This window comes from Mauremys mutica, chromosome 24 (assembly GCF_020497125.1).
Source record: "Mauremys mutica isolate MM-2020 ecotype Southern chromosome 24, ASM2049712v1, whole genome shotgun sequence".
Taxonomy (NCBI): domain Eukaryota; kingdom Metazoa; phylum Chordata; order Testudines; family Geoemydidae; genus Mauremys; species Mauremys mutica.
The window spans coordinates 5,689,500-5,717,381 of NC_059095.1; the positions used below are offsets into that span (position 1 = coordinate 5,689,500).

At 55.7% G+C, this 27,882-nt stretch overlaps 2 protein-coding genes across 4 annotated transcripts in view; one reads left to right on the top strand and one right to left on the bottom strand.

Moving 5' to 3' along the window:
* The window catches only part of PALM (paralemmin), a 65,830-nt gene extending 52,560 nt beyond the window's left edge, over positions 1-13,270 (bottom strand). For both annotated transcript variants that reach the window (XM_044998298.1, XM_044998297.1), the window contains exon 1: positions 13,147-13,270. In XM_044998298.1, the coding sequence (XP_044854233.1) occupies positions 13,147-13,151 (5 nt within the window). In that variant the 5' untranslated portion in view covers positions 13,152-13,270. The remainder of the gene's footprint in view (positions 1-13,146) is intronic.
* Positions 13,271-21,289: 8,019 nt separating this feature from the next.
* Positions 21,290-26,566, top strand: PRSS57 (serine protease 57). 2 transcript variants are annotated; one of them, XM_044998834.1, is made up of 6 exons: positions 21,290-21,345; positions 22,258-22,355; positions 23,122-23,275; positions 23,653-23,797; positions 25,233-25,493; positions 26,292-26,566. In XM_044998834.1, the coding sequence occupies exons 1-6, from the start codon at positions 21,320-21,322 to the stop codon at positions 26,442-26,444; spliced, it is 837 nt and encodes a 278-aa protein (XP_044854769.1). In that variant the 5' UTR covers positions 21,290-21,319; the 3' UTR covers positions 26,445-26,566. The 2 variants fall into 2 exon arrangements, with proteins under 2 accessions (XP_044854769.1, XP_044854768.1); XM_044998833.1 differs by lacking the exon at positions 21,290-21,345 and having other exon boundaries at positions 22,060-22,355.
* Positions 26,567-27,882: the final 1,316 nt, after the last annotated feature.

A 27,882-nucleotide genomic window follows, 5' to 3' on the forward strand; every position in this document is an offset into this window, starting at 1 on the left:
TGCTTCCCATCAATATCCCTGCAGCCTGGCAGGAAACCCACCCAAACTGCTGAGACAGGGGGAAACAGAGATACCCGGTGACACGTTCGTGCATGGGCTGCCAGCTCTCCGTCCCGTCCCCAGCAGGGTGAGGTGGCGATGGGGACGACAGGTCGGTAGCTAAGGGCGTCCCCCATGGACACGCCATTTGGGGGGTGCAATTTTCCATCCTGGGGCAGAAGCAGCAGGAGGGGGCATGGGGCAGGATGCTGAAAGAGAGGAGGGGGCAGATGGGGGAAGAGTTTGGGAAGGAGACGAGGGAGAGGGGCTGCTGGATAAGGAGAAGGGAAGGGTGGGGGGAGTCTAGGAAGGAAAGAGGCATCTGAGCAGGGAGGGGAGGTAGCTGGGGAGTTGGGGGAGGAGAACAGGAGGCGCCGTCTGGAGCTGGCTCAGGTGCACGTGGGAGTGTGGGTCTGTCTTGGCAGCCATGGGCCGCCCCCCCTCCCCGCCCCCGCAGGGAGTGCCCGATTCCTGACGCTCTATTGATGGCAAATCGGAGCCGGAAACGATTGTGCAAATCACTAATCACCTTTGGGCTCCAGGACTGGGCTCTCTCCCCCCATCTCAGCCCCTCTGCTAGGCCTGGAATCAGCCCCACTGGAGCAGATGCGGGGGGGGGGGGGTGGCCCTCCGTGGTCCTGGTTCTCCCCATTAGGAAGCCACTTATTGGTGATTTATAGCTTACACCACTGGGAGGCGGGTGCCCTGGCAACATCGTCATGGTAACGGAGCTTCACCAGGCACCAAGGGACCCGGCTGATGCGCAGAAGGGGAGGCAGGTGGATCTGCGGCTGAGCGAGGAGTCTGCTACGGAAACAAATATACCCAGCGGTGCCAAGGGCACGGCTCCACCCGGCCGCCTGCCCGGGAACTGCCAGGCTGTGCTACAGGGGCCAGGGCGTGTGTCCACCGTAAGTCCCACCCGGCGCCTACATTCGCACCCCCCTGTGTCAGCCACCCCTCTGCCTCCCCACCGCGCCTGGTACAAACAGGGGCTCACCCGCTGGTGACCCCGCGCACCCGTCCACGCAGCCTCATCCCCACAATCTCGCCCCCGCTCCCCAGTTTCACCCGCCTCTCCAGCTCACATAATGCATCCCCCATTCCTCACACCCCTGCAGTCAGTCTCCGGCTGCATGTGCAGACACACACACACACTCTGCACTGGCCCGGCCGCCTCACCCATGCTGACCGTGCCTTTTTTCCACGCTCAGAAGGCAAATCGATGACCTTTTGTCTCATTCCCCATGACATGGAACAATAATGTTTATTTGCCTTCCTCTGGTTTTTCCCTTTGTAGCGGCCAAATGTGCAAAGAGCTGTTTCAGGTTTCTCTCCTGGCTCCCTTTCCCCGCATTCCAGCCCTGCCCCAGCCGACTGCTCTCTGTACCCAGGGAAAGAGCTGGCGGCCAGTTCTGCTCCCCCAAAGGGAAACTTTGCACAAGAGCCCCCCCTCTTGTGAACACCGGTTTGGCTCCACTGGTATTCGCAATGTTGCACGCCCTCGATGGGCCCTGGCAACAGTTGATGGTTTAAATGCGATAGACCAGATCCTCCACTAGAGTAAATCAGTTTAGCAGAATGGAAGGGGATACAGCTCCCCCGCCTTTCACCAGCTGAGGATCTGGCCCTCTGCCGAGAGCTAAACCCGCTTTTGCTGCTGGGGTGGAGCAAACTGCAGTTGCTTTTCAGCACCATAACGGGTCTGTCTGCAGAGCAGTCTATAAAATCCACCTTGACAAGGCGGTGATTAGCACTGCTCCGACTCAGTGCCTTTGATCCACAGCTGGGAGGGGGGCCGGGGGGGAGAGGAGGCCGTGTGGAGAGGCGAGTAATTGACAATAATCAACAACAAAAGCAAACAAATCAACAATCAGCAGGGCCAGGCGAGAGGGGAGATCCCAGTTCACGGCAGCGCAGAGACGGGTCAAGAGAGGACCCGTTCCTCCAAGCCCCAACTCCCAAGAGTGCAGATAAAATGGGGCCTGGAGCCAAGGTTTTCCCGGGGGGGTTAAAATGCTGAAGAAATGGAGGGGGGAGAAGGACTAGTTCCCAGGAGCATGCTGGGGCACTGGAAGAATGGATTGTGGGGGGAACGGTGGACAGCATCGCTCCCTCTGCTGCAGCGGACAGACGGGACTCAGGTGGCATGGATCTGTCTGGGGGGTGGGATGGAATCAGACCCTCAGCACTGTCCCCACTGGGGAGCCCCATAGAAGCTCCTTTTGTGGGCCTCAGAAGGGTTCCCGACCTCTCTCTGGGGCACCGTTGGCCGTGGATGGACTCCATGCAGAAGTCCCACTGGGAGTTAATGTGGTGGGAGGAGGGAGGGCCGGAAGAGCAGTGCCCATGGGCCAGGCAGCCCTGGAAGAGCTAAGCAGAGGCAGGGGCAGCTGGTTGGGGTGAAGACTCTGGGACAGGCAGTGGATGGAAAAGCCACTAGGACACAGCGGCGAAACATCCCAGAGACGCTGCCCTCGCAGCAGGCCCCAACCAATGCGCTGCCCAGTTTGTCACAGTCAAAATAAAAGGTGCCACCACCCCAATGCACAGGCCCCATGTAGAGATTCTCAAACTTCTCCCATCCCCGTGGCCCTGTCACGTGTGCCCGGCAACGCACTGTATCCAGCACCCACCCCCGTCCCTGTGGCCCTGTCACGTGTGTCCGGCAACGCACCCTATCCAGCACCCACCCCCGTCCCCGTGGCCCTGTCACGTGTGCCCAGCAACGCACCGTATCCAGCGCCCACCCCCGTCCCCGTGGCCCTGTCACGTGTGCCCAGCAATGCACCGTATCCAGCACCCACCCCCGTCCCCGTGGCCCTGTCACGTGTGCCCGGCAATGCACCGTATCCAGCGCCCACCCCCGTCCCCGTGGCCCTGTCACGTGTGCCCAGCAACGCACCGTATCCAGCACCCACCCCCGTCCCCGTGGCCCTGTCACGTGTGCCCGGCAACGCACCGTATCCAGTGCCCACCCCCGTCCCCGTGGCCCTGTCACGTGGCCTGTGCCCAGGATCACGCCCTATCCAGTGCTCACTCCTGTCCCGTCACATTCAGAAACCCAGCGGCGTTTTATGGCATGCAGCAAAATGACTCCCTGAGGGTTGAACCCACTGGAGGATAAGAGATGGGCGAGTCCATTGGGGCTGGAGCAAGAGGATGGGCCAGTTGTTTGGGCCACTAGCCTAGCCCCTGGGAGACACCTACCCGCTCTCTGTATGACCTTGGGTGAGTCACTTAGTCTCTCTGGGCCCACACTCCCCATTTATACACTGGGGACAATTGCACTGCTTTGCCCGACGGAGGCGCTATGAACATCAACCTGGTAATGCCTGCAAGGGGCTCAAATACCACGGTGATGGGGACCATACCAGTAGCTAAATGGGACAGCAGGGGGCTTACGCATGCAGAATCCACAGCTGCTACCCACGGGGCCCAGAACGGCTCCTCTTGCTGGAGTCTGGACAAATTCCCGTAGCGGAAACATCTAATCAATAACTCCCTCGTGAGACCCTGCATTGGAAATAGGGGGACTCCTCTGACCTGTTAGCTGCTTTCCCTGCCTCTGCTGCTCACACACCTCCGGGCCAGACATTCACGAGCGGGGGCTAGCCAGGTGCTGAGCTCTTTGGAAAATCCAGGATGAGATTTTCAACGGAGCCTCAGGGAACGAGGCACCCAAATCTCAGTGCAGTTCACCCCCAGGGTGGGGGAGGGGAGCCTAACTCCCTTGGGGCCTTTGAAAATCCCAAAGCTGGGCCTAACTGGGAGCGGAGCTCTTCTGAAAGCCCGACAAGCTGAGCACCCAGGAAACGTGGCCCTTAGCGTTCACAACAGCAGCGCTGCAGCCAGACTCTGCGGGTTCAAATCCCAGCAGGGTCAACTCAGCCCCTCCTCAGCTGGGTCCAGACAGCAAGAAACCTGCACAAACACTAATGAGCCTGATACCACAGTCATTTGAACCCCATGGGAAATGGGCTGCATTCTGTGCTGTCTGCCCTCTGCCCCAGAGGTAGCAGCATCTCAATGGCAATTATTTCTATAGACTCTTGGGGATGAAGGATGCTACTGAAATGCAGGTTACCTCCCATCAGCTGCTCCCGCTGTTCACTGCTTTCCCTTCCCTTTACCACAGCCTAGAAGGGCTCAGCATCCCTGATCCCTGAGCACCTGCCTTTCGGGGGGTGGGAGGGGGAGAGGAGACGGCCCCAGGATCCTGAAAGTGCAGGATGCATTAGAGCAGAGCGGAGTTGCCTGATTGATTCTCCGGCTCAGACGTGGGCCGGGCGTGCCAGGAGAAAATGGAGTCCTTGAATATTTGATGCCAGAGGCTCTGGGAGCCTGTCTGATTGGGAAATTACAGCTGTTTCCAAATGGTGCCAGGGGACTTGAGACAGCACGGTTTCCAGCTCCTCTCTGGTAAGAGGAGCCTCGCTCAGGCTAGGCCCTGCCTTGAAACACCCACGGTGTTTATGAATGAGACGAGCTGCAGCTGCGAGCTCTTAACCCTGTCACCACCTCATTCAAGAACTCCGGGCCTGGAGATTAAGGAGGGCCCAGGGTAGGGTGCTCCCCTCGGAGACAGGAGACCTGAGTTCAGATCCCTGCTCTGGCCCAGCTCCTGTGACCTCGGACAAGTCACTTAGTCACGCCATGCCTCAGTTTCCCATCTGTTCAATGGGGATCATTTCCCTGCCCCACCTCCCAGGTGAGGAGCTTTGGTGCTATGGTAATGGGAGCTAGGTGTGTGCCTCAGGGTAGCACAGAGTGAGTGCACTCATGTATCGCACACACCCCCAGCCAGCTTTAATCTGGCTGACTTGGGTACTGGAGCAGTGTGGGCTAGCCAGGGAAGTAATCAGGATGGGATCTGGGTGGCCTTGCACAGCCTGTGCTGCCGTGGTTTCGCGGGTCTGGCACCGGCGCTAACTACATTAATGCCAGCTCAGGTATGTCTACACACGGTGCAGTCCCACCCTGGCATGGCAGTGCGGATGCATTCTTGGAGCGAGGTAGCCCTGGCTGAGTTTAAGACCAATGTGGGTGCTGATTTTGGGCCTAGCATCTTATTGTTGGGGAGCCCAACCAGAGACACCCTGGGTCTGATTAGACAGGACGAGCTCCTCGTGACGTCCACTGGAATTTCAGCTCTTCTGAGCATAGGGATGGCCAGACTGGATCAGAACCACGACCCATTTAGTCCCTACAATGGCCAATGCCCACTGCTACAGTGGAAGGAGCAAGAAACTTCCTGATCCTTAGTATTTAGAGACTGGCCTATGCCCTGAAGCATGAGGTTTCATACATCTTCCAATTTTTACGTTAGCTCTAACCAGGATAAACTCTGAAAACGAGGCCCCTCTGGGATGTCTTAGGCTGGGATGAACCCCTCCCCCACAACCAGAGGCCACGGTGGATTGTTTGCTTGCAGTTCCTTTCCCTGGTTTTGCTGTGCTTCTTGGTCTGGGGTTCCAGAAAGCTCAGCTCCCTCCACCCATGGCAGCTCTTGTTTCTGGCTGGCACTGCAGCCGACAGAGATGGAGCCAGATCAAAACCACCCAGATCGGGACTCCCTGAAGCCCTGGTGAAGTTTAGATCTGGTGAGCTCGACCGCACAGATCCATCCCCCAGGGAAAGAGACGGCGACTCCCCGCCAGGACCAGAAGGGGCAGTGCCAGCCCTTTCGCAAGAGAGCCTGTGCTCTCCTCCGCTTCAGAGAAACATCCCGTCTCCTGGGTGAGCGTATGAACTCTGAACCTTCTGTGAGCCGGCTGCTGCCACGAGCCACAACCACACACTTCCCAGGGCTAGGGAGAAACGTCCGTTCGGAGGGACGGGGACTTGTCCATGGCGGGGGGTTTACTGCTTCCCCTAGAAGTGGCTTCGGTCCAAACTCCTACCCAGTTATCCAAAGCTAGCGCCTGGTGAGGCCGTCTGGTCTAAGGGCCAGAGCACCGGGCTAGGAATCAGGAGAACCAGGTTCCATTCCTAACTATGCCCCTGCTGCTACGTGACCTGGAGTGAGACATCCTAGGTCCTGGACTCTTTCTCCTCCCACCCTTTGTTGGTTGAGTCCTGTAAGCCCTTGGGGACAGGGCCTGTCTCCCATGATGTGCACAATGCCCGGCACGACAAAGGCCCCGATCTCATTTGGGGGGTGAGGTCTAGGTGTTACCGTAACACAAAACAAAACACTCCCCTTCCCCACCAGAGCTGAGCCTTTAGCTTGATCAAGATTTCCGGTTAGGAGCTGGGATCAACCCCCCTAAACCCAAATCCTCAGACTCTGGGACCCCCCTGTGGGATCAGTCCCTCTCCACATCAGATGGACAGTGTCAGTTTCACTCAGCTTCTTAAAACCTGGGTTAATGAATTAAATAAATAACCCGCCAAATGTGACATTCAAATAAAAACATGCTGGAAACGAGTAAAATGCAAAATACGCCACCGGGTCTGTTCAGGGGGAGACAGGGGCTGTGCCAGGAGGTACTGATCTGCCCCTGGGGCTCTGAACACAATTCACAGCTGGCCCATCTCCTGCTGCTGATTCCCATCCAGCCCTCACAGCTTCTCCTCCATCCTCCACTTGTGTGCCAGGCGGGGAAGCCATCCATCCAGTTGTCACATCCGTCCTCTGCGTAACTCCTACACCTGTCTGTCTGTCTGTCTGAGCAGGCCTGGGTCACGAAATGGGGACCCATCTGGAGGTCTCAACCTCTCCAGAGCTTCATTGCTCCACTGACTTCAGTAAAGGCTTGTCCACGTGGATCCAATGGACGATCCTGGTGCAGGAGGCTCCTTTGCAAAACCACAGCCTCCCCACATAGTTTCAAAGCTTTCAACAGCAAAAATCGCACCCTCCTCCCCCATATTAAACAAACAACTCTCTGCTCTGGAGTCACCAGTGGAGAAGGTGCAGAGAATATGAGTCTAATGAGACTCATTGATGCAGATGGGGTCAGAAAGGCAGAGGGAATTCACAGTGGGTGCAGAGCAGGGGACAAATCAGAGCAGTTGGGTGGGGGTGGGGGAGAATAAAATCTCCATTTACTTAACAGCACAAATGGTGCCATGAGGAGGGAAGAAAACGCAGCATTGAGAGGCGCTCTCCGGGCCTTTGAGTGAGTGAGGGCGCTCTTTCCTGCTCTCAGGAAGGACGGACTAAGCTCTCACTCACTCAAAGGCCCGGAGAGCCCCTCCCTGCCTGCCAACTCGCGGTTCAAATAAACTAGGACCCAAATCCCAAACAGCTGCCATGGCTTTACATGAAACCTTCATTCTAAAAGTCCCCGGAATAACCCCAGGCCCCAGCTACAAATCCAGACCCCAAATTCAGGAAAAAAAGCCCTTAAGCACGTGCTTCATTTTAGGCTTGTGCTGGAAAGTTCACAAAACCAGGCACGTTTAGTCTTGAGAAAAGACGATGGAGCAGGGACCTGAGAACGGTCTTCCAATATGTTAGGGGCTGTTCTAAAGAGGACACGGGGTCAATTGTTCTCCATGTCCACTGAAGGTAGGACCAAGAAGTAACGGGCTTAATCTGCAGCCAGGGAGATTTAGGATCTAACTCTGAGGATAGCTAAGCTCTGGACCAGGCTTCCAAGGGAGGCTGAAATCCCCGTCATGGGAGGCTTTTAAGAACAGGTTGGAGGAACCCCAGTCAGGGATGGTCTAGCGTTACCTGGTCCTGCCTCAGCGCGGGGGCTGGATTTAATGACCTCTTGATGATCCACATGGGAAAGTCACGTCTAGCCCAACATTTTATTATTCTAAATTTCACTGACTTCCGTGCTTAAGTGCTTCCTTGCACTGAGGCTCCAATACCAAGTGGTCCACGGTTTGTGAAACAAGACTGAGCCTTGGTCAAACCTGGGCCTGATTGCGAGGAACAGGGGGGTGGCTGGGTCTGGGCAGCTTTGTGGCAAAGCTGGATGGACTGTGGAGGCATCAAGGGAATCTGCCTTCAAGTTTGGGGGTTTATTCCAACTCAAAACGAACCTCAGGCTGAAGCGGGGCTCAAACCTCATATGGCTCCGAGCCAAAAAAAGGCCTCGCCCCAAACCACGGTGTTTTGTGGAACTTTGCTTTTCAGGGAATCCACCTGTAAAGTGGCACAATACTTAGAAACAGGCTTCTCCGTGCCCTTTGCAGTGTGTGCCCGGAGGAGGAGGGGGGGACTGCGTCCCCTCAAATTTAGGTTTGGTTTTGCTTTTTAAAAAGACCAGAAAACATGCCCATGAAATTAAAAATCAATAAATCCAGAGACCATAAGTGACGAACAACCCCCCCAAACACAGCCCCCCATGCGCTCTGCAGCCCACACCTTGTAGCGCTGTCCTAGTGCCGGAGAGCGAAACTGACTAGGAATTTAAATGAAACCAACCAGGCTATTTTCATTGCAGAGGGTCAGTTCGGGAGCTCTGACCCCATTTCTACTCAAGTCCCGGCGCCCTTTGGAGTCAGTGGCAGTTTTGCAAAGTTGAGAGCGTCCAGATTTGGCCTAAAGTTTGTGCAGGTTTTTAGAAGAAGCATCAGGTACCCGACGGGCCAGGACAGTCATTTGGTCCCCCACAATATGGAAAGCAAAACAGATCCCATTAGAGACCAAGTGATGGGGAAGACGTGGCACCTGATGTGAATTCTGCTGGCACCAGGCAGGAGGCAAGAGAGGAAGCAGGAGCATCCTAACATCCGTCTCATTGCTGTGCTGATTGTGCTCCTCTTGGCTTCAATGGGAGCTTTGCCACTGACTTCCAGCAGGATCGAGCGCCAGAGGAGGGTGCTGGGGAGAAGCAGAGAGAGCAGCCGAATGCCTGTATAACATGCTTGCAAAGTGTGTGTCCCGTCCCTCAGAGGCTGGTCCAGGCAGAGGATAAGCACCTGCTATTGCTACCAGCCAAGAGAGAGGTTAACGTTTAGCTCATGTGGTAGAGGTCTGGGCTCTGGGTTCTAGGTTCAAGCCCTGCTGATAACCGGGTGGTGGGAGTCACCACTGCTCTTTCCTGCTCTCAGGAAGGACGGACTAAGCTCCAGGCAGCCGCTTGTAACGTTCCCTCTCAGATACTAGAAGCTGGTACATTTATAATCTACCTGCAGAGGCAGCCATCCCCGGGTGGACACACATCTATCAACGCACTTGTATGACCCCTGTCATCAGAGTATCTGAGCCCCTCGCAATCCGTGGTGTATTTGTGATCACAGCGCCATTGGGAGGTTGAACAAAGCTACTGCCCCAATCGTACAGCTGGGGAACTGAGTCAGAGAGAGGCTAAGAGACTTGCCCATGGTGACCCAGTGGGCCTGTGGCAGAGCTGGGAAATGATCTCGGCTCTCCCATATCCCCAGCCAGGGAACTAATCACTCCACCATCCTTCCTGCCTCAGGAAAATCAGGGCGATTTCTCCCTTCCTGCCGCAGGCTTGACTCCCTTCTCACACACAGCAATGCAAATCAGGCGCAACTCGCCTGTCAGCGACGCAGTTACAATGGCGTGAGGACAGGCCGGGTCTCTCTAAGCGTAGGCATGTATCAACACCGGTGTGTGCTGACAATGCCTGGAGGAGCCTCCTCCATACACCCGGGCGTATTATGCTCGAGTTGACTCCCAAGACCCAACTAAGTCAGCCTGGTTGGTTTTAATAATAATTTAATTTGAATAATGCAAAGTGCTCCACTTAGGAAGGAACCATCAGTTGCACACATACAAAATGGGAAACGACTGCCTAGGAAGGAGCACGGCGGAAAGGGATCTGGGGGTCATAGTGGATCACAAGCTAAATATGAGTCAACAGTGTAACGCTGCTGCAAAAAAAGCGAACATCCTTCTGGGATGTATTAGTAGGAGTGTTGCAAGCAAGACACGAGAAGTAATTCTTCTGCTCTACTCCGCGCCGATTAGGCCTCAGCTGGAGTATTGTGTCCAGTTCCGGGTGCCACATTTCAGGAAAGATGTGGAGAAATTGGAGAAAGTCCAGAGAAGAGCAACAAAAATGATTAAAGGTCTAGAAAACATGATCTATGGGGGAAGATTGAAAAAAATGGGGTTTGTTTAGTCTGCAGAAGAGAAGACTGAGAGGGGACATGAGAACAGTTTTCAAGGAGGAGGGAGAAAAATTGTTCTTCTTAACCTCTGAGGACAGGACAAGAAGTGTTAACAGGCATTGAAGCCAACCGGAGCTGCAGGTGCTTATGGCCTGGCGCCAAGATCCTGGGCCATGGAAATGCTCCCAGGACATTCTCAGCCAGGGCGTGGCCGGGATCTGAGGAATCGATGGGTGTCAGAGTTTATAGTCTGTCCACACACTCTCCCCAGCCCAGCCTGGGCTTAAATTGCAGTTTAGGTTGGACATCAGGAAAAACTTCCTGTCCGAGTAGTTAAACACTGGAATAAATGGCCTAGGGAGGTGGTGGAATCTCCATCACTGGGGATTTTAAAGAGCAGGTTGGACAAACACCTGTCACAGATGGTCTAGATAATACTTAGTCCTGCCCTGAGTTCAGGGGACTGGACTCTCGAGGTCCCTTCCAGTTCTATGATTCTAATCCCTGTCATCCTTCTCTAGCATCACAGGATCTCACAGCCCTTTACAAATATTACTCGCTTAATCTACATAGCTGTGCCACAAGGCTGGACTGTATTAGCTTCATTTTACAGGTGGGGAAACTGAGGCAGAAACTTAGCCCCAGAAGTCCTGGTTGGTTCCCAGTCTCCTGTTCTAACCATTGGACCTTACAGCCCTTACCAAGCTGAAAATAGAACCCAGGAGTCCTAATTTCAGGCCCCCTGCTCTAATCACTAGACCCCATTCTCCTCCCAAAGCTGGGAATAGAACCCAGGAATCCTGGTTCCTAGCCTGCTGTCTGCAAGGGGGGGTTTCTGCAGCCTACGTGCTAGTTTTTCTTGCTGAAAGAGAAACCACTTTAGACATGCCAAGGAGTTTCCCAAAGCACCAAGCTTGGATTTGCCGAGGCCTCCTACGGCCAGGTATCCAGCCCACAGCAACGTTCTCAACCTTCGGAAACAGGGGCTTCTAGCCCACCGGCTACTCAGCGGGCTGACGCTCCGCTGCCAGCCGGAACAGGGGGCTCCCACGTTAACAGGCATTGAAGCCAACAGGAGCTGCAGGTGCTTATGGCCTGGCGCCAAGATCCTGGGCCATGGAAATGCTCCCAGCCAGGGCGTGGCTGGGATCTGAGGAATCGATGGGTATCAGAGTTTACAGTCTATCCACACACTCCCCCCAGCCCAGCCTGGCTTCCCCACACGGGCTCACAACCATTCCCTGCAGCAACTCCTGCTCCGAGAGGCTGGGACTAAAATCACCATCAACTCCTGCCATCCAGTGCTCTGGCCCCACTCCCTGCAGCGAACCTCCGCGGCCAACTCCCCATAGCGAGTGCTCCTGCCCCACTGCACGTGGTGCCCCCTGGTAGAAGGTGTCAAGACTGGGGTAGCTTGGAGCACCCCCAGCAGCTAATTAACCTGTCCTGCTCCTGACACCGCCTCATACTAGCAGAGGCTGAGAGTGGAGAGTCTGGGAGCTCCCCCTGGCACAGCCATCTCTCCAGCCCCACGCCGCACAGCGCCTCCTGTTGGGAGAGGCTGGAAATGGAGTAGCTGGGAGCTCCCCATGTAGCCAGCTCTCCTGCCTCCACCTCCTGCTGAGAATCTGTGTTCAGGCCTCAGAGATGCATCTCAAATGCCTCCCCAGGATCCAGCTTTTTTCCCCACACCAGCCACTGACCCAGATTAGCCGCCTCCTGGTTCCTTTGATAGCTCCGAGGGGAGAATCAAAGGCTGACAATGGAGGGAGGGCGGCCGGCGGGAGCCCGGGGACACCCCTTTTTGCTGCAGGCCTGGCGGGAGCCACCCGAACGGCAAGCAGACGGCTGGGACCTGTTGAGCACCTGGCATCTGGCTCCCAGATGGTCAGTCACCGGTGCTGAGGCAGGGGCCGCCCAGGAGGAGACAGGAGCCCTGCAGAATTCCACCGGTGAGCCGGGCACTGCTCGCCAAGGGCTGCCAGCTCCCGACGGTGAACCACGGCAGAAGGGGGCAGAACGGGCACTGATCCTCCGCTGCCTCAGGAAAACCTGTTGCTCGTCCTGCCCAGGGCTGAGACCTGAGCAGCTGAGGCAGGGGAGGGGAGGTGCTAGTTAGAACAAACACACCGGCACCAGCCACACCGAGCCGTGGCGAACCCGCTGCGTCCCCTCCCAGGTGACTACGCCTGGAACCAGCGGTTCCGAGGGGACGCCGCTGCTGGAGTCCTGGGGGAAAGCACAATTCCCAGGCCTACTTGGGGGTGCTCGGTGCCAGGCCAAGTCCCTCCGTTGCCTGATCTCGCTGCTTCTCCCGCCTCCCTCCACCTGTTGTCTTTCTAAACATGAAGCTCTTTGCACCCATGTCTCCCCATGGGATCGCCCAGCCCCCGACTCAGCATGGCCCTGATCCTGAGCCCACTTCTCCGGGCCCTGCTTCCACACGCAAACAATAAGTCAGCATTGCTACACCACAGAGGCCCTGCCTATAGAGAGGCAGGGCACGCTCGGATTTCTGAGTCACTGCAAAAATATCCACGCGAGGGAGGGTGGTGGGGGGGGGGTCTGCACCCTCACATGCGCCAACCCCCACCCACCCGTGATCACGCCGACCGGTGGCAACACGTCAGACGGGCCCTCCCGCTCCTTCTCCCCAACCCACAAATGCCAAGGGCCACGGTCAGAGAGGAAGACCCCGCCACGCTCCCCACCTCCCCCGGCACGCAGCCCCCTGGCTTCCCGGCCTCACGGAGCCCCAAGCTGTCACCTTGGCGAGCAGGCCCAGCGAGGGCAAAGGGGGGGGGTTTGTATGCAGGTGGAGGGGGAAGCCAGCCCGATAGGCCAGCTCCCGAGAAGAGGCCGGGGCAGCGTCAGCAGCAGATGAGCCCTGAATCCAACCTTTGCTGGATGGAGGGTGGGGGACAGGGCGGTTGGCTTAGTGGGGAGGGGGGATGCTCTGGTGCAGAAGGCTATGTAAGTACCTAGACAGACAGATGGCTGGATGCACCCGGTCTCCCCAGAGCCTCCACCACATGCCCGGGCAAGGGGAAAAGCGGTACTTACTCCATTTTCCCAGCCTCTGCAATCCCCTGGCTGCCTCGCCCTCCGGCTCGCGGATCCAGGCGACGCTCTGGCGGGGAAGGCAAACGCCAGCCCTGGGCGAGTCCCCCCCTTGCTGTCTCTCCGCTCACGGGCTGCAGGCTGCGGGAGAGGTGGCGAGCGGCTGGTGGCCGTGCAGCATCCCCAGCTGTGTTATTGTCCAGAGTGCGGCTGGCTGGCGGTGGATGGCTGAGCTGGGGATGTGAAGGGATTTCCCCCCCTCCCCTTCCCCTTCTCCAGCATCCTAACAGCACCTTCTGCTGGGCGTCGCCTGCCACTGCCGCTGCTCGGAGAGTCTCCAGGAGCATAAGGCTCAGTGGAGACCTTGAGCAGCGCCTGGCCATGTTCAATAAGGAGGCTGCAGCCCTTCCAAGTGCCTGACAAGCTGGTGAGCACCAGCCCAGACCCAGCATCCTGCAACCAGCCGGGGCAGGCTCTGGGATGGACTCCCTGAGTTAGTAGGACTTATTCCCCTCCCTCCCCCCGATCCCATTTCCTTAACAGAGAAGGAACCCAGCGCGCTGCACCGTATCCGTACAAAGTCAGAAATGCAGCCACCTCTGGGGTGGAGAAACAGGAGCTGAGAAGGAACCCAGCGCGCTGCACCGTATCCGTACAAAGTCAGAAATGCAGCCACCTCTGGGGTGGAGAAACAGGAGCTGAGAAGGAACCCAGTGCGCTGCACCGTATCCGTACAAAGTCAGAAATGCAGCCACCTCTGGGGTGGAGAAACAGGAGCTGAGAAGGAACCCAGCGCGCTGCACCGTATCCGTACAAAGTCAGAAATGCAGCCACCTCTGGGGTGGAGAAACAGGAGCTGAGAAGGAACCAGGCGCCCTGCACCGTATCCGTACAAAGTCAGAAATGCAGCCACCTCTGGAGTGGAGAAACAGGAGCTGAGAAGGAACTCGGCGCGCTGCACCGCATCCGTACAAAGTCAGAAATGCAGCCACCTCTGGAGTGGAGAAACAGGAGCTGAGAAGGAACCCAGCGTGCTGCACCATATCCGTACAAAGTCAGAAATGCAGCCACCTCTGGGGTGGAGAAACAGGAGCTGAGAAGGAACCCAGCGCGCTGCACCATATCCGTACAAAATCAGAAATGCAGCCACCTCTGGGGTGGAGAAACAGGAGCTGAGAAGGAACCCAGCGTGCTGCACCATATCCGTACAAAGTCAGAAATGCAGCCAACTCTGGGGTGGAGAAACAGGAGCTGAGAAGGAACCCAGCGCGCTGCACCGTATCCGTACAAAGTCAGAAATGCAGCCACCTCTGGGGTGGAGAAACAGGAGCTGAGAAGGAACCCAGCGCGCTGCACCGTATCCGTACAAAGTCAGAAATGCAGCCACCTCTGGGGTGGAGAAACAGGAGCTGAGAAGGAACCCAGCACGCTGCACCGTATCCGTACAAAGTCAGAAATGCAGCCACCTCTGGGGTGGAGAAACAGGAGCTGAGAAGGAACCCAGCGCGCTGCACCGTATCCGTACAAAGTCAGAAATGCAGCCACCTCTGGGGTGGAGAAACAGGAGCTGAGAAGGAACCCAGCACGCTGCACCGTATCCGTACAAAGTCAGAAATGCAGCCACCTCTGGGGTGGAGAAACGGGAGCTGAGAAGGAACCAGGCGCGCTGCACCGTATCCGTACAAAGTCAGAAATGCAGACACCTCTGGGGTGGAGAAACAAGAGCTGAGAAGGAACCCAGCGTGCTGCACCGTATCCGTACAAAGTCAGAAATGCAGCCACCTCTGGGGTGGAGAAACAGGAGCTGAGAAGGAACCAGGCGCGCTGCACCGTATCCGTACAAAGTCAGAAATGCAGCCACCTCTGGGGTGGCAGGGAGGTAGCTAAAACCATGCACAACGGGTGGGGGGGCGTGAGGGGAAATTTGGGTTAAGCAAATAGGGCAAAGCTCAGTTCTCACCCAAAGCACCTTAAGAACGTTCAATTCCTCACTGCTGAGCTGTAGCCTGGGGCTCTGAAGAGCTGGGCTGCATTTCTGACCTCGCTAGGTTCCCCACATGGCCTCAGCTTCCCTTTGCTGGGCCTCAGCTTCTCTGTATGGAAACCAGGGACAATAATCAGGGCCTAACACAACGTGGCCCTGAGCTCAGTTCGGGGCTCTAGGCGGCAGCTATTATACCAATAATCATCCAAAAAACCATTCCACGGGAGGGAGGAGTTGACCCTGTTGGGATGTGAACCATGTGAACCACGGGCAATGGAAAAGAAATACTTAGACCATAATGCCACCTGCAATGAGCAAGGGAAGCAGTGTGGCCTAGTGGACAGAACCCTGGGCTGGGACTCAAGAAATGGAGGGTTTATTCCCTGCTCTGCTACTGAAGACCTCAAGGGCTGAAATGTGGAGTGGGCTTTGGAATTTCTTCAACTGTAGAAAAAGGGCCTGAAATTTACATCCCACACGAGGGGCAAAAATTGCAGGGAAAGTCTCCAGACCCAGCTGGATGAAGAACTGCAGCAAAAAGGTTATTAGGGGTAAGCGGACAGCCGGTAGGGAGTGGAAGAAAGGATTGATCAGCAACGTTTGGGAGTTAGCAAACGTAGGGATAAAGGGCGAATTGTTAGAAGTCAAGCTGAGTTAGTATTTGCCAAGGAAATGAATATAAATCAGAGGAGGTTTTTTAAGTTCTACGAATAAAAAAAGAATAAGGAAGGCTGAGGTTGGGCCCCATGCGGTGTGGATGGGAAGGAGATTAAAGATAATCTAGGTGTGGCGTCAAAACTCAACTGAATTCTTTGCATGGTTTTCAAAACAGATGATAACATGGAACGCAGGCATGAAGGCAGGACAGCTGATGGAAAGGAGGGTCCAAAAACGGAAATTTCCTCCTGAGGTGGAAGAAAAACTTACAGCACTTAATGAGCTCCAATCAGGGCGGGGCAGATCATTGCCTTCCCAGAATACGGAAAGACCTGGTGCACGAGATTGCTTGGCCGGTAGTAAGGATTCTTAATAAATCTACCTATTTGGCGGTAGTACCACACGGTGGGATCACTGGAGAATCGCTAATGTCAGATCTATATTTAAGAAAGGGGGAAAACAAAGGAATCCAGGCCATTGCAACCCTGTTAGTCTGACCTCAGTAGTAGCCAAGGCTTTGGGACAAATTGTAAAGGAAAAAAGGATTAACGCTATGGAGGTAAACAGGAAAGGAGATGGAATACAACAGGTAGCTCAAGCCAGCCTAACCCGATTCCCTTCTTTGGGAAAAGAGCTGATTTTTTAGATAAGGGAAAGGCAGTAGATCGAATATACGTGGCCTTCAGTAAAGCATTTGACTTGATACCACATGGGAAATTATTAGTCAAAGTGGAGAAGAGGGGGATTAATACAAAGCATTGTGAAGTGCACAAGAACCTGGCTACAGGGGAGAAGGTGACGAGTTGCTCTGAAAGGTGACGTGTCAGACTAGAGGAGCTCCGGCAGGCTCGGTCTGGGGACCAATCCTATTCAATATTTGTATTAGTGACTGTCATAAATAAACAGATCAGGGTTAAGGTCTCTTTTACCTGTAAAGGGTTAACATGCAGTACCTGATGACCACCTGACCAGAGGACCAATCAGAGACAAGATTTTTTCAAATCTCTGTGGAGGGAAGCCTTTGTCTGTGTTCCTTGTTTTGCTCAGAGCTCTCTTTGGATTTAAGAGAGGTCAGTCATGTCTCCAAGTTCTCCTGGAGTAGTTTCTACTATTTAATATCAGAGGGGTAGCCGTGTTAGTCTGGTTCTGTAGAAGCAGCAAAGAATCCTGTGGCACCTTATAGACTAACAGACGTTTTGCAGCATGAGCTTTCGTGGGTGAATACCCACTTCTTCAGATGCAAGTATTCACCCACAAAAGCTCATGCTGCAAAACGTCTGTTAGTCTATAAGGTGCCACAGGATTCTTTGCTGCTTCTACAGAACCAGACTAACACGGCTTCTACTATTTAATAGTGAGTATTAATAGTGAGTATTAATTAGAGAGGCGAATTAGTCTTATAATTTGATTTCTACATTTGCAATTGTGTGTTTTGCTGAAGGAAATTCTTTATTCCTGTTTGCTGTTACTTTGCTTTTACTGAGAAAGGGGGAGGGGGGATTCTCTCCAGAGATTGATAAGTTTAGACCCTGTATGGTTCTATCTTGGATTACAGAGACAAGTTACTTTCTTTTTATTCTTTAATAAATTCTTTTCTGTTAAGGACTTGGTTGGCCTTTCCTTGGGTGGATTCTCAGGGAAAGAGAAGGGGGAGGTATCCCTCTGTAGTTAAATCCCGGTGTCTCTCCTAGGAAAAGGGAGGGGGGAGGAAGCAGGGGGAATGGTTTATTTCTCCTGGATGTAAGAACTCCATGGATTTGGGGCTCTTGGAATCCCTTAGGATTTGGGGGAAGGACTGTGTCTCAATCCACATTTCCTGATTGAGTGGTGGCAGCTTTTACTAGATCTAAACTAGGATTTTAGTTTAGAGGGAAACCAGGCAGGTCCCCACATTGGAACCCAACAGCTCCAAGTGGGGGTGAGACCTATGACAGTGACATCGGCACAAAAAGTAGGAGTGTGCTACTGAAACAGGGCCGGTGCCAGGCACCGGCGCAGGAAGCAGGTGCTTGGGGCGGCCAATGGAAAGGGGCGGCACGTCCGGGTCTTCAGCAGCAATTCGGCATCGGGTCCCTCAGTCTGGATGCCGAATTGCCACCGAAAAATGAAGTGGCACAGCTTTTTTTTTCCCCCTCTTCGCCGCTTGGGGCGGCTAAAAAGTTGGAGCTGGCCCTGTACTGAAATGTATTGCCAATACAGAGCTGGGAGGCATTGTCAATACAGGGGAGGATCGGAATATTATGCAGGAAGAGCTGGATGACCTTGAAGACTGGAGAGATAATGGTATGAAATTCAGCAGTACCAAGTGCAAGATCTAATAGACTTAGGGTCTAATAATAAGAATTTCTGCTACAAGCTGGGGCTCATCGGTTGGAAGCAACAGAGGAGGAGAGAGACCTGGGTGGGTGAGTCGATCACAGGACAATTATGAGCCAGCAATGAGATGTGGCTGTGAAAAAGGCAGATGTGATCCTAGGATGCATCAGGCAAGGCATTTTCAGTAGAGATGGAGCAGTATTAATGCCATTGAACAAGGCCCAGCAAATGCAACCGCGAGCTCCGCACAGGAGCAGCCAGGCTGGAGGGTGCAGCCTCTGGTTTTCTGGGGGCCCTCCCTTGCTTTCTGGGAGGACTGCCCCAGTTCCTTCCCTGGCACCAGGCATTGCTGCTCGTTCCAGTCGTACCCCGGCTGCTGCATCCCCTCTGCAGTGTCTGATTTTATGTCTTTATTCCTGTGGTTATTACACAGCTGTTTGCACTGCCCCTTCCACCCCCACCAGGCCGAGGAGAGCCAGGATTTCTTTCCTGGGCCAGGCAGCTGTAGCTTTACGCGGACCCGTGGGCTAGCAGGGAGAAAGGCCTTTCAAAAACACGCAGGCAATTTTAACTTCTGCTCCCTGTGACCCAAGCAGTCACTGTTGCAGGGATGGAGCATTGCGGCACTGCTCCTGGACGGTTGTTTTTACCACGACAGGTAACGCCACGTCCACCAGGGCCTTCTGCCAGTGGGACTGCACTGAGAGAGGGAAGTTCAGCCATAAACAGAGAGTCAGGGCCCAAAACTGGCCCCAGCTGGCGGGTGCACCCAAGAGGTGCTGAACTAAGGCAAGTTTCCCCAGGAAAACGCTGGAGTTTTAGCAATTAGCAGAGAGCACAAGAAGCCTGATCAAAACTGCAGCAAATTCTCGGAATGGTCGATGGGCACCTGCCAGGCCTGTTTCTGCTCCAACCGGCTGGAGTCCCTGGCTCCCTCCTCTCCGTTTTCCTCCCCGCAAAGACACATGGTGAAGGGAGGCACCACCGGGATCCTAGTGCCCCCACAGCAGGGGTGGGTCGCTAATGCTCCGGGTGGTCCCAGCTGGGCCTCATTTGACCTCCCCAGGGCAGCAGTCGCTGCTTCTGCTCCTCCTGGAGAGCCGATGGCCACGAAGAGGCAATGGCACAGGGCAAGTTGGGTGCTGACGGCTCTCAGGTGATTACTAGCCAGCACTGGGCCTCGGCTGGCTGCCTGGAGGTAGAGACTCTTCCAAGTTTTTCTGCTGGACGCTCCCCTGTGCCGACCGGGTGTTTACCCCTCCCCTGCCAAGTGGCCTGGGGCAAGGCAAGGCCTTTATTTCCTCTCCTACTCCTGTGTATTTATCCTGCCAGCCCTCCGGGGCAGGTGCCGTCCTCACCAGGGTTATGCAGAGCACCAAGCCCACTGAGGCCCTAACCTCAGCAGAGGCATCCAGCTGCTCCGGTGACAGAGGCATTATTATTGTTAACATGGCGACGGGACGTCCACTCTCTCCCCCACGAAGCCCCGCTGGACAGCCACTGAAGACTGTGCCCACGACGATGCGAAGCTACAAATCACAGCCCCACCTGGGTTTGCAGTGCTAAGGTCCGTCCCCACCTCCACCACTGAGCGCTCTCCCGTCCCCCATTAGCCATCCAGCTCCCCAGGGCTTCCCCCCCGCCCAGCAGGTGACAGTGGTTCCTTGGGAACTGAAACCATTTCAGTTTTAAGGAACGGCAGGTGCGTTTGTATGGGGCACCCCTGGCCTCTACCGGAGGGACTCAGAACTGTTCAGCCGCTTGCAAAACCAGGCAGACCTGAGTTCTAGCCCCACCAGCACCAAGGTGGCCCTGCAATTTGGGTTGGCTGTGGGTGCGTTCATAGTATCTAAACCAACAGCTATGGCTAAGTGCGTAATAAACAGCGGTGTCTCTGCCAGCAGGGACCTGAGGCAAGGTGTTCTACTGAGTGCTTCGATCTAGTGTATGATCTTGCTGGCTGGATACTGCGTGAACCCAGGGGAAGTGGCAGCCACAGGAGAAGAAAGAAATTTGGGTTCCAGGAAAGTCTGGGCTTTTCCCCCCCCTCGACACAACGGTTTCCTTCAAGAAACTGACTCAGGAAGCTAAGATGGTGAATCTAAAACCACCACTAGGTTGGGAAATCCATGCGTTGAAAGCGTCAAGTCTTAAGTCCTGAGCAGGAGCCTGAATGACTCCACTTTTAGAGGCCCAAGAGCACTTGATGACTCTGAATCCAATCAGCAGAGATAGGATCAGATCTCCAGATTACAAACCCCTTCCCAAACTGGTGGGGAAAATCCTTTGCCCACTCCGCCTGTCTCTATAATGGGCTGACCCAAACCCCTGGATCTGCATGTGAGTTTAGAAGCGGGATCCAAATTTCACAGCTGACCCTTATCTCTAGAATGGGCTGAACCAAGCTGTCAGATCTGCAGGTGCGTTTGAACAGGGAATCTAAATTCACAACAGTCCTTCTCTCTCTAATGGAAATAAAATTCTGGGTCTGAACTTCTTGGGGAGGGTTTGAAATTTGGATCTCAGGTTTGTTCTGTGGGCCAAACATGTAAAATTCTTCCACTGTCAGAGCCAGGAGAGCATTGGGGTAAAACCGTCCACTTTACACACCTCCCACCTGCTCTCTGAGGTCCCCAGGTGTGCACTTTATCATGGTTCCTCCTCTTAGCTTGCAGCATGTGTGCAGCTCTGGCAGAGCGAGCTGGATCCCGTCCTGCCTCATGCTTGCAGCCAAGTGCTGACAGCAGAAGCCTCGGTGCTGTGGAGGTGAGGCTGGCAGGCTGGCTGTCTGCTTCCAGCTGACACGTGCAGACGTCACCCACTGACTAGATGTCTTGGAACCTCCATGGCAATCTTGTCTCCCTAGTTTTGATCCCTATGGTCCTATTCCCCATTTTTATCCCAGCCCCTAAATTTGGTTTATATAAAGTAAAACTGAGCCAAACCCACGAAGTCTCACCTGGGTTTGCGGGGGGAAATGCAGAGAATTGTTGAGCTGTGATACTACAGTGAAAGGTGCTATGGAAAGTCTTAAGAGGTTTATTCTACCTGTTCTAGCCTCTCAGAGGGGCATAAGTACCAGGCCCTAGATCCTGAGACGTATTTAGGCACCTAACTCCCACTGATTTCAATGGGAGTTAGGTGCCTAAATACCTTTGAGGCACTGGGCCCATGATCTTAATGTTTACAGATGGGGAAACTGAGGCACAGAGACGGGAAATGACTTGGCAAAGCTCACATGGCAGGTAAGTAGCAGAGGCCAGACAAGAACTCAGGCATCTTGTGCCCCAGCCTAGGGCCCTAACCAGTAGGCAATGCAGCCTCCCATAGCCACATGCTTTTTAATCATTATTTATTTGTATTACAGTAGCAGCCAGAGAGCTCAGGGCCTCCTTGCGCTAGGTGCTGTACAGACATGTGGGAAGAGACAGTCCCTCCCTCCAAGTGCTCAGAGAGGTTGTTTTCCACCCAGCCCATAAACTGGGCCAGGCTCGCTTTGAAAGATAACCAGGGTTTGTCTTGAAACTCAACCCGGCCTCTTTCTGTCTCAGGGGCTGTCAGCTAGAAAATGAGACTAAAGCGTCCCTCCCTGTCTTGCCGTGAGTGCTGGGGGGCTGCTCTGGGGCTCAGAGTTCGGTTCCTGGCAGCCCCCGACTCTCCTTGGGGCGGTCTCGGCCCCACTGTGTGAAATGGGGATAAGAATCCTGCGTCTGTTTCGATCGCGAGCGCTTCGGCGTGGGGACTGTCCCTCGCTGTGCATGTGGGCCGGACCCTGTGTAATGGGACCTTGACTTTTCCGCCATTCCAAGGCCAGACGGGACCCCTGGGATCAGCCAGCTCCTGAATAACACGTCTGCAGAACCCCTCGGCTGGGGCCTCTGTGCTGCCCGATAATGCAGCCGATCCCTGCAAAGGCCCAGAGCCCCGGCCCCCTTTGTGTGTCTAAATCGCCCCCCTGCTGTTGCATGAACCCTGAGGTTTCTCCCTTTGGGCTCTTCCCGCGGGGGTCGGGAGAAGGGATTGCACAAGCCTGCAAACCGAAGAGGAACCAAGTCGAGCAGGGCGGGCGGAGAGCCGAGCGGCCACCTAGCTATGTGGGATAGTGGCACTGCAAGACCCTCCCACGCCCTCCAGCCTTACTTAACCCTCTCCCCCAGAGCCTCAGCCATCAGCCCTCACCGTCCGCCCCCAGCGTGCAGGAGCAGAGACAGCATGGGGCACACCAGCCTGCTGCTCCTTGTGCTCATCCCGGCAGGTAAAGGAAAACAGACTATGATGCCCCCCCTGGGGGAGCTGGTGCTCGGTGTGGGGAGGACCCATGCGGTGAGGGTGTCTGAGCTCAGAAGGTGCTGAGATGGGTGGCTAAGTATAGGAGGAGGAAGCATGGCCTAGTGGTTAGGGTGCCAACCTGGCTTCAATTCCTAGCACTGTCTCAGTTGCACTGGGTGACCTCGGGCAAGTCGCTTCAGTTCTATGCCTCGGTTTCCCCGGTGTAAAAGGAGGGATGAGAGCCCTGCCTCCCAGGGAGGGGTGAAGAGAAATGCTTTCAATGTCAAGCAGCGTTCTGACAATTGCCATTGACTGCAGTGGGGCCAGGATTCCCCCCGCCCCCGCCATGCTCCTGAACGTAAGTGCCTAGAGAGATGGCTGAGCTCACGTCCTCCACCTGGGTCTGGGAGCCAGGAATGGCTGAGCTTTCCCCTGACCGGGGGGGTGCGTAGGGTCTGTGCCACAGGCTGGGGGAGAGATGTCACCTCCCCGCCAGTGGGTACAGCCCCTATGGAAGTGAATGGAGCCGCGCCCACATGTGCGAGAGTCGGATTTGACCCCTACGGGGCGACTCATCTGAGTCAGGGTTGCCCAATCCAGCCCCTGGTGTGTCCCCCCAATGCTCTGACACAGCCATTCCCACAGCCCTGCGGTTCCCAGGATAATCCTTGCCTAGCCCCATCCTGAGATCATCCATTTTGGAGGGTGGATTCTTTCCTCCCCCCAAAAAACAGCTGTTTGGTTTGGGACAGGTGCCCTGGGGAGCTGGATTATTGGGGGGAAGGAAGTCAAACCCCATTCCCGGCCCTACATTGCTTCCATCCAGCTGGATGGCCGGCACGTCTGCGGGGGATTCCTGGTCTGGCGCAAGTGGGTGATGACGGCAGCTCACTGTGTGATTCCCAGGTAAGTCACGGCGCTTCGGGGGGCCCCATTTGGCCCTGATGGCTGCATTCCCCAGGGGTGTGAAATAAACCCTGCTCCCCTGACAGTCACTGCAAGGGGTGGAGGAGAGCCTGCCCCACTGCTCAGCTCAGGGACCTTCCCAGGAGCCCTGAGTCCAGCCCAACAAAACCGAAGCACCTAGTTGAAATCTCTACCCTCGCTGGGGACACAGGTTCAAACCCCAGCAGGGGCAGCTCAGCCCCTGCCTCTTCCGGGTGGGCCTGCACCCCATTTTGTGCTCCCGTCCCCTTATTTTCTCCAGCCTGCTCCTGGCTACAGCCCTGGGCCAGGCAGGCCAGTCCCGTGCTGATTTCAATCCCTCTCGCCGTGCGTTTCAGACATTCCCCCGCCGTGCGCATCGTGCTGGGGGCTCACTCCCTGAAACACCAGGAGGCCTCTCAGCAGATCTTCAGCCTCCGGGAATCCGTCATGCACCCGCACTTCAACGCCCGGACAGTCCACAATGACATCCGCATGCTGGAAGTGAGTTGCCCTTGTCACCTCAGGAGTTTCCTTAGATCCCTGGGGGGACAGAGAGAAGCTCACAACCCTGATGAAAACCTCCAGCTGCTCCAAAATTCTGAGTCAAACCTTACACAGGGGATGGGAATCAAACTCCCATCTTCTGCTCCTTACCCTTCCATCCCCCACCCGCACTGGAAAATCAGGCTCAAATGCCCCCCTGGTATGACCACCCTACTAAAGCCAGCAGAGGTCACAGCAGGGCTGAAATGGACCCACCGCAGCAAACGCCGACCAGAGGGGTAAATGACTAATCAGTTGATGTCTCGTTCACATCAAGAGTGCAGCCTACAGATCTGGGAGGCAGGTATTTGTATGGGGCGCAGATCAGAGCCGCTCAAAGCCGGTGGGTTCAAAGGAACTTGAGTGGTTTGCATTGGCCTTAGGGGAGGCTGTGGGGGAGGAGGTGAAATACAGGGACAAAAATGGAGTAGGTTTCACCATCATGTTGCAATCCCCGCTGTCCCCCTTCCAGGGTCTATTGTGAAAGAAATGCCCAGGCTCCCCGGGACACAGCAAGGGGCATTTCTCATGGCAGCAGTGGGACAGCCCGACATTGTTCTCCAGCAGCAGGACAGAAGCAGCCCCAGTACCAGCCCCTGTCTCCTGTGTGAAGGTGGCACAGGATGTGGGTCAGAATAGGCGGACTGGAAAAATCAGTGGAATTAGGACATCTCCTGAGAGGAATAACTAAATCAGCCACTAGGGGGCACTACAGCTCTGGGAAAAAAATATATTCCGCCCTGCTGCCAGTCTGGGGGCTTTAGGGGAGTTGCAATGGCTTTGCAGCCAGGCTGGGCTTGGCCCCGGCGCGTGCAGGGAGCAGAGGCTCTGAAGGATTTATGGCTGCGCCATCGCTGGCTCGACCTGAACCCCGCAGCGATCACATTCGACGTGTTCTCCTTGCGTGACATCTAGGCAGCAACCTAAGCAAACGGGAGCCGCTGGGTAAACTGCAGGGGCTGCTGCTTTCAACAGCATGTGATGCTGAGCCAGGCTTCTGTGCAGTCAGAGAGGCAAAACCAGAGCTGGGGGGGGGGGTGGACAAACCAAGAAATGGGGCTGTGTTTGTATCCCCGTCCCCCAGCAGCGATTACAGCCAGGGCCTGCTGAAAGCCGGCGTCTGTCCTGCCCGCTCCACTAGCTAGGGGGGCAGTAGTAGGCTCCTAACCCTCTTTACATAGAATCTCAGGGTGGGAAGGGGCCTCAGGCGGTAGCTAGTCCAACCCCCTGCTCAAAGCAGGACCAATCCCCAACTAAATCATCCCAGCCAGGGCCTTGTCAAGCCAGGCCTTAAAAACCTCTAAGGAAGGAGATTCCAGATTCAGCCACTAGCACCCAAGACAGACGCCCCCCCGAGTGTTAACCCAGGCCCCGTTTGCTCTCCTCTCCCCAGCTGAACGCGTCGGCCACGTTTAACCAGTTTGTGAAGCGGATCAGGCTCCCCAGAGCCAACACCGACCTCCCTCCCGGGGTCGTCTGCAGAGTGCTGGGCTGGGGCGACAGCTCCAATTTTGGCACCGTCCCCACCGAGCTCCGGGAGACCCGGACGACCATCGTGGACAGGAAGATCTGCAAGGCGCTGTGGGTGGGTCACGTCAACAAGGACATGCTGTGCGCCGCCAGCCTGAACAGCACCCTGCAGGGGGTCTGCTCGGTAAGCGCTTTCTCCTCTGCCAGGCGCCCCGCCGAGCCCACGCCGCCAGACCCAGGGGGGTTTGCATAGAATCATAGACTATCCGGGTTGGAAGGGACCTCAGGAGGCATCTAGTCCAACCCCCTGCTCAAAGCAGGACAAAAGGGGGTGGAGATAGCTCAGTGGTTTGAGCATTGGCCTGCTAAACCCTTGTGAGTTCAATCCTTGAAGGGGCCATTTAGGGCTCTGGGGCAAGACCCAGCCATGGCCGTGCTCTGGAGGGAAGCTGGGGCTGCGATCTTCCCCACAGTAGTGCCTTCTCCATGCCACCTGCAGTACCAGTACCATGCCCACTCCAGTTCCAACACTGACGTTCTCCTCCTGGCTCCAGCCAGAACTCCCAAGTTTCCTTGCAGTGCCCAGTCGCCCAGATGGTTTTTAGACGTCAGGATTGTGGGCTAGTGCCCTGTGGCCTTTCACGTCCACAACACCCAGCCAGACCTGGTAAGGCTACTGCCACCGAAACTTTCCCCACACCAGGGGCTTGCTATTTGGAGCGCAGGCAGCAACACCCTCTCTCTCAAGACCAAGTCAGGGGAATAGGGAGCCAGAGAGAACCCCAGGGTCTGTGGGTGTCCAGGAGCCTCATTCAGTAAGGAATCTGCTTTATATTCACTGCAATCCAGTCCTGAGCCTTCTCGTCTGCCTAGGGCGATACAGGGCCAGCTTCAGGCTGAGTTTTGATTTCCTGAGACTTTCCTCTTCCTCCAGCCTTAGCCAGGCCTGTCCTGTGCTAACAGGTTTCCTCTTGCATTGTAGGGGGATTCCGGGGGCCCCCTCATCTGTGGGGGCAGGGTACACGGCATAGTCTCCTTCTCCGGGCAGAGGTGCGGGAATCGCAGGTACCCAGACATCTACACTCGCATTTCCAACTACATCTCCTGGGTCCACGACGTCCTGAAGCGCTTTTAATACTGGAGACGAGAGCTCTGGGGGCTCCTTGTGCGACGGGGACGCCGAAGAGGGGGAAGTTGGGACTATGGAAAAGAGGGAGGGATCGTTCTCTATGGGGCAGTTAATGTGCATTTCATTATAACGGCTGTAGGGGCTGGTGTTTAGGATGGGCGGGGGAGGGGATGCGCATCAGGACTCACGAGTTCTATTCCCAGCTCTGGGGGGAGGGGGGGTGTGGTCTAGTGGCAACTCACAGCTGGGGCTTGTGTGTTTTATTCCCACTTGGCCACTGAGTGACCTTTGACTGAGTCCCTGCCTCACACGGTGCCTCAGTTTCCCCATCTGTCACATGGGGAGAAAGGTACCTGCCTCACGGGGCTGCTGGGGGAGGCTTCAGGGGTTAGTGTCTGTGACGCGCTTGGAGATGCTCAGGGGAAAGGGGCAGAGGGGTGATGCCCATCGTCGTGCCTGAGGTACTTCAGGACAAGCCTAGCTCTGCGGTAGCATTGTGCCCCTCTGGGCCCACGCGGCCTCCCGAAATGGGTGTACAGGACACGTGGCCTTTCCCAGGCTGCCTGGAGGATCATCCCCCCCAGCCTCATATGATGCTTGATGTAATACAACAGCTCAGAGGGGGTCAGGATTGACCCTACCACCTTTGGATCGAAGCACAGAGGCCGCTATGGACGGCGCTAGCAGAGCCACCGCTGGGTCTTCTTCACAAACCTCTATGTAGCCTAGCCACCGGCGGTGACACCGACCTGCCTTGTTGGCCTGAGTTACACCTCCACCCCTTTCACCGGGCTGGCCCAGGCCGCCACCACAAGGCCGCGTGGGCCCCACTTTCCCCCTGATCAGGATCAGCCTCTGGGCCTGCAACGCTGGGGCCTTCCACTTACAAACCTCCGCTCCGGTGACACCTGAAAACCTGGCAGATGCTCCATTGACACCTGCCCAGTGCTCTAGTATCCCTGCAGCCATCGCCCTGCAGGGACAGAAACGCGTCGCCGGGAGGAGCTGGAATGGCCATCGCTGCTCGCTCCGCTTTGTTTCTGCTCCTCAATAAAGGGTTCCTCCCCGAGCTCGGTCCCTGTTTGTCTGTCTCTGCTGCCTTTGGAGATTTCCAGCCTAAGGAGGCAGCGTGGTGGAGCCGCTGAGATGTAGGCAGAGGGGATGTAGACTGGGGCTAGCTCTGCATGGACATACAAGGAGCCTGGCCAGGCCTCTCCCCAGCCGCGTGTGCAAGAGGCAGCCACGTGCTTGGTCTTTGCAGCCCCGGCCCGCGTGGGGTGAGCCCTCTGCACTGGTAGGAATTGAGGAGAAGGGGTTCATTGCGCCAGGATAGCTGGGACACCCAGGCCTTGGAGCAGATCCTCAGGAGCACTGGCTCTCCAGCTGCACTCTGTGGTGCACCTGAGCAGGGCTGGGGGTCCGTGGGTAAAGGGGGCAGGTCTCA

Excerpts from the sequence above, each read along its gene's own strand:
- PRSS57 (XM_044998833.1), top strand. The coding sequence starts at position 22,193 with ATGTGGGATAGTGGCACTGCAAGACCCTCCCACGCCCTCCAGCCTTAC. Across the intron at positions 23,276-23,652 it reads GCTCACTGTGTGATTCCCAG|ACATTCCCCCGCCGTGCGCA; the intron begins GTAAGTCACGGC and ends CGTGCGTTTCAG. Across the intron at positions 23,798-25,232 it reads ATGACATCCGCATGCTGGAA|CTGAACGCGTCGGCCACGTT; the intron begins GTGAGTTGCCCT and ends TCCTCTCCCCAG.